Below are 6,155 nucleotides of genomic sequence, written 5' to 3' on the forward strand. Positions count from 1 at the left end.
TTGACTCTTTGTATCCTACAATACACTTAAATATGATGAACCCAATTATCCAATTTCTCAGCATTTACCTCCCCATTGTACATAGGAAATTCAAACTTTATATCAAGCTTTAGTAAAGGATTTTTACCATGTCCCTTTGGAGAATTTGGAGGTGTTTGTGAAAGGGTAGAATAAGTAGAAGATGAGGATGAAGATGAGGATGATGATGGAGGTGAAGGTGGTGGCTTGTCACCATTTCCTCCATTCCCTTTTGGAGGTTTGTCTCATTTTCCTCCATCTCCCTTTGGAGGTTTTGAGATCTCTCCATACAACCTTGAATTCCTCTCCTCATAAAGAACTTTTACCATTTCATACATCTCAAAGAAATATTTTCTGAAAGTTCTTTCATCTTCAGACATCCCTTTAGGACATTCTTCATGTGCCATGACTATTGAAGCTTGAGGTGTGTTTGTTCTCCTTGAAACAATTTGAGACCTTGGCTCCACAAGTTATCCTTATCCTCTTTTAAGCTTCAACCTTGTAAGCATCAGAAAAACACTTGCAAAAAAAAATCAAACCTTCACAATAACCTTGGGCTTTGATACCAAAATGATCTATAATGTAAACTTGAAGGTGATGGAAATTTGCAAGTAAAATTTTATGTATTATAGGCAATGGATCACTTTGCAAAACACATAAAATTATGTTTTTTTAAAACTTAGTTAACAATATAAAACAGAGACAATATACCATATCATAAACACATAACAAAAAAAATGATAAAGGAATTAACTCCTCTCCTAGGCTACATCTCCTGGTCCAAATTCCAATCTTGGGCCTCTTTCGTTAAGTGATCAAATTTGTGTTTACATGGCTTTACAGTTCTAAAAATGTAAAAATTATGTCTTCAATGACTTCAGAACTGTCAAAAACCCCTAGTTGGGCTCATTTTGCACCTCATTTGGCCAAAACCTAAAGAAGTTATGCTCTAGCAATTCTTTTCGTTAACTTGGCTTAACACCCAAAACCCGAAATCGATGCAGAAATTCTGCCTACAATCCTGACTGATGGTGAAATTTTCCAGACGATTTAAATTCCCATTGACCCCCGATTTCTAAAAATTTAGGTCGTATGGGAGCCACGTGCCCAGGGGCTAGGGCTAACCGCCCACCCTTGTCGGTCGACCCCCAACTAACTGGCACTTGGTCGCATTAAACCCCATGAAACATGAGGTTGATGCCTTATTCTGTGTCAGCAACTTTAGATGGAGTATGCGGCCATATAAGGGCCATGTGGCTTGGGGCTGGCCCCCTTTTTGGGTGCCTAGGTGCTGGCCTCTCCTCGTAGCCTCCTCCCTGGTTCCATCATCAAGGCCCGAAACTTGGGGTTGGGGCTAAGCCTTAGCCCTTGGTCCCCCCCCGTGGTTCCGTGGGCACAGGGACCAGGGTTGGGGCTTAGCCTTGACCCAACCCCCAAACTTCATTTGCGCCAACGTTAAATACAATATGGGAGTTATAAGGGTTAAGTGACATGGTGCGGTGTGGCGGTATGGCTCTTTATTGTTTGGTCAGAGGTTTTGTGTTCAATTCTCCTGGAGGCTGATTCGGCCCATAAAAAATATTTTAATGCACAGTTGGGAGGACAAGTGGCAACCCTCCATTGGCCCACATGTCCTCCATTAATTGGACCACGTACACATCCACCTCGACCAATAAAAACATAACAAAATTCGAACCAATCCGAAGAAGACAAATGGAAACTTGTTATTGGTCCGAGCAACCATGTCAACATGTCCAGTCACCTTTCCCAGCCAGTGTACGAAATTCCCAGTCAACAGTCGTGCAACCAATCTGCAAATTTTTTACCTTTTTGGGACAACGATTAGAACGCGATATCGAGAGCATACGATATTGGTTTAGAGTGATTCAAGTTGCATTGCATTCACATCATCAAGATCTACACACTGGTACAAGTTTTGAGCATTTTTGAACACTTTGAATTATAAGCACTTTATTGATCCCTTAGATCATGATCCTTCTCAATACATGATAGATTTGGAATCTAATCAAATTTCTTGAGGTGCAAATAGTTTTTCAAATTTTATATTCTAAAAAAGGTTTATATTTTGAGAGATTTAATGCCTCTCCGTACATGATATTGGAATTTATACGAACTTCCGCTGGTTTTTAATACCCACACACATATATGTACACTATGTGCCAATTCTATATTGAACACAAAAGGAATTATAAATCTCCCTTAAATTGGGCACCACACATTAAAATGTTTTAACTATAAAAATATTTTACCTTTTATATATATATATATATATATATATATATATATATATAGATATAGATAAGTATAAGTTTTTCTTGTGCGAATTCCATTTTGATCACCAAAATAATTACACTATCTTTTTCATATTGAATTATCTAAAACATTTTTCCTCTCACAAAAGCACTTTTTATGTGTTTATGTATAAACTTAAATCCATCTAAAATGAAGTCTTTTAAACATGGAACGGTTTACCTCTCTATTATTTATAATTAAGATGATTTTACTCTAATTATACACCATTTAAAAATATACACTTAGTTCTTTTTCACAAATAAGCTTTTAAATATATATAGTATGGAAAGATTTTACTTTATATTTTTTAATGTTTAATAAATTCATAATTAAAATGAATTTTTGTTAATGAGACCTATTCAAAATATACATTTAACTAATGTCTTTTATTAGTAATTATTAGTGGTTTCTCACATGTAATTTTTTCTTTTAATTAAATGGATAATCGTAAGTTTGATGAAAGTTCTAATAAAATTAACTCTTTGTATTTATCTAAGCTATTAAAAGGTATTGTGTTCTTCTTTAAATTTGAGTTTTGTGATTCATTTTATCTTTTCATGTTCCCATGGGAGTTTGTTAAACAAAACAACTTGTATATAAAGAGTAAACTTTTTAAACATGTCTAAAACCTTGTCTATTTCACTTACCATAGAACTTCCATCTTTATCAATATACCAAGTTTATAATCGATTATATCTTTGTTAAAACTAATTCTGTTGTGTTTAAAGTTGTTATAATTTCGTTTAAATGATTCCAACTTATAAAGATGTTATATTTTTACTTTCATTCATTCAGAAATTTTATTCTCAAACATATCTCTCCACAAATCCCAAAACTAAAAGACATAATTTTATAATCCAGGTCTATTTCACTTGAAATATAGATATAAATTGCTACCTCTATTAATATACAAGCTTAAAATTAATTGTATCCTTATTTGATATTGTTGCTACGTTTATCAATATACCAAGCTTAGAACTAATTAATGTTGTTTATCTATATAATAAAGTGAAAACTAATTAGCTCTTTTTTTTTTTTTTTTCCGAAGGTGGCAAAACCTATCAAACTCAGGTGTCAAACCAACAGTGAGGACAACCATCTCTGGCTGCTATCCGCGAATGTCCATTTGACTCATCACCGTTATCAAGGAAAACCACGCCACCTGTAATAACCCGCTGGTGGTCCGTAAGGGAGCAGGCACTTGTTCGGGTTATAAAATTCTTTTTAAATAATTCCAACATATAAATTTATTATTTTTAAATTTCTCTAAAAAACTTTAAAGTAAATTTGTATCCTTATAAATTATAGCATTAAAACATAAAAGACACTTTTAAAATTTCATCGTTATAATAAAAATTCATTTCATTTTTTTTTTTAATTTAAATTTCATCGTTATAATAAAAATTCATTTCATTTTTTTAATTTATTCTTAAAATTATTATAAAATATACCGAAATTTACTCTTATAACCACTTAAAAAAAAAGGACACTCTGGCTTTTGATGCAAACCTAATCAATATCAATCATTGAAAAATTCATGCAAACCTAATCAATATCAATCATTAAAAAATTCACAAAACTTTTCCCATTCATATAAAAACATAAAGTTAATATTAAAAAAAGCCAAAGTTATTGTCATCGACACAATAGTGTGAACCAGATTAAACTATTGAAACATGATTAGACAAAATACCAACTCTAACGGCCAACGTCCTATGGACCAGATCTACCCTGAAACGTGCTTCCCAAGGTTCTGGGAATACAATTTAAATTTGATAACACGGATAAGTAATAATATCTTTACCTGTTATTATTAATGGCTTCCATCATTTTAGTGTGGAGAAATAGCTTTCATAAAAACACGTAACTAACATTTTCAAACTTTTGAATATTTGACAATTGTGCTCTGGATCCAACACTTATGTTGATGGATTGAGTCCCTATTGGCAGATGAGTTTTTTTCTCAGGTGTTTTGGGTCATCCATGCCTGGACTCCACGTTATCATCAATTCTCACCACATCATTGACAAGGTCTCACTCATTCTGGTAGTTTGCTTGCAGGCCCTGCCACGGTACCACCCATCTGATCAGGCGGGTCGGCCGGTCACTCTAATGGAGAGTTGACGTTTAATACAAACTATGTTTTGTCAACCCCAACACAACACAAACTCTATGGCGTATATATACAATGTAAATCTCCATGTTCACATTGATATTCTCAGGTCTCTTTACAACAATGGCAGAAACAGCATAGGAATCATAGATGGAAATGGGAGAACAACATTCTGATCAGAATAGGTATGAAGGCTAAATCCAACTGTAAAAATGTTTGTTCTATCAAATATTGTTGTCTTCATAGTGGAGATTTTATCATTTGCTGTGTTTAGGGCCATAGCTGTGGTATCAGTGGTATTAATTCATGTATTGAAGGCCCCTGGAGCAATAATTCTTGCTGTTCTGGAAAATATAATGCAGGGGTCTGCCATAATTTTGGATTATGTTATTGGGTATGTCACAGATTTAATTGTTATATCAACACTGGGATGCATGAGATTGATTCTGGATGCCTTCAGTGTTTTAGTGGGTTCCTTAGGTACTGTGTTTTATGAATTTCTGGTTTATCTGCACATTGCCCTCAATGCCTTTGCAGAACTTGTTAGGGCATTCCTGTGGAATGTCATAGAAATGTTGGGTCTCTCACTGTTGACCATATGGAACAATTTCGTGGATGCAATTGCCTCTTTTATAGGTAATTTATAAGTCTGAAGAGAAAAAAAAAGCTCAAATATAACTCCATGGCTGCAGAGTTCTGCATCAGCAACAGATGAACTTTTTGTAATATATCACAAAGAATTTGATTGAAGAGAGGCCTTGGATAGAAACTGAGATTTGTATCATATGGTTGCCCTTCTAGCTCATACAATTGGTCATGAAAAACTCTGCAGAAGGTCACAAGTCAGCTTTATTTGATCCTGAAAGGCTCTCCATGGCTGCAGAGTTCTGGATCCACAACTGATGAACTTTTTATAATATATCACAAAGAATTTGATTGAAGAGAGGCCTTGGATTGAAACTGAAATTTGTATCATATGATTGCCCTTCTAGCTCATACAATTGGTCATGAAAAACTCTGCAGAAGGTCACAAGTCAGCTTTATTTGATCCTGAAAGGCTTTACTATGTTGGTCCTGCATCTTTTATTTGACTTTGAAGAATCCAATGCATTCGGAGTGAGGTAAGGTTATGCTTCTTATTTGGTTCATCCTCCTGCAAGGCTTATTTGGTCCTGAGTGCCATTATTACAATCAAGGGAATACCCCTGGTTGTGGCCCACAAGATGCAGAAGTAGCTTGCAGGGCTTTTGGATGTTGTTCGCTGTCAGAAGATGTAAAATTTGACAATTGGAAAATGAAATTTTTTGATTTTATGGAGCTGATAGATTGGTTAAGTCCTCTAATTTTCCAAAATTGCCCGGTTGAAATCCTGATCTTCATCCTGCAAACTTAACTGGAGAGACCCATGTTCTAATGGGTGAGACCCAGGTTGAGATACTATAAAATACATGTTTAGGCATGAGGGAAAACACCAAAATAATTGCCAATACTCTGTTTTTTTAAATGGGGAAAAGATCTATAAGGTTTTCAGAGTGGAAAATACCAAAAAAAATAGGCAATACTTTGTATATAAGAATGCAGACTTTCACCGCTATTCATATCTTTGGAAGCTTCAAGAAGAAAACTGTGCATGAAGCAAAATGTCATACACAGTTTAACAATACCTTGCATTTTAGATGCAGAAAAGATCTACAAGGTGTTCAGAATAAAA

The 6,155-nt window shown here is 34.6% G+C and overlaps 1 protein-coding gene across 1 annotated transcript; it reads left to right on the plus strand.

Annotated features, from left to right (window-relative positions):
* The first annotated feature begins 4,500 nt into the window (after positions 1–4,500).
* LOC149242885 (uncharacterized) lies at positions 4,501–5,789 on the plus strand. Its single transcript, XM_089367726.1, has one exon. It carries the CDS (start codon positions 4,657–4,659, stop codon positions 5,089–5,091), a length of 435 nt encoding a protein of 144 aa, XP_089223852.1. The 5' UTR covers positions 4,501–4,656; the 3' UTR covers positions 5,092–5,789.
* Positions 5,790–6,155: the final 366 nt, after the last annotated feature.

This window comes from Pinus tabuliformis, chromosome 8 (genome assembly GCF_031772625.1).
Source record: "Pinus tabuliformis cultivar Carrire ecotype Pingquan chromosome 8, CPIR1, whole genome shotgun sequence".
Classification (NCBI taxonomy): Eukaryota; Viridiplantae; Streptophyta; class Pinopsida; order Pinales; family Pinaceae; genus Pinus; species Pinus tabuliformis.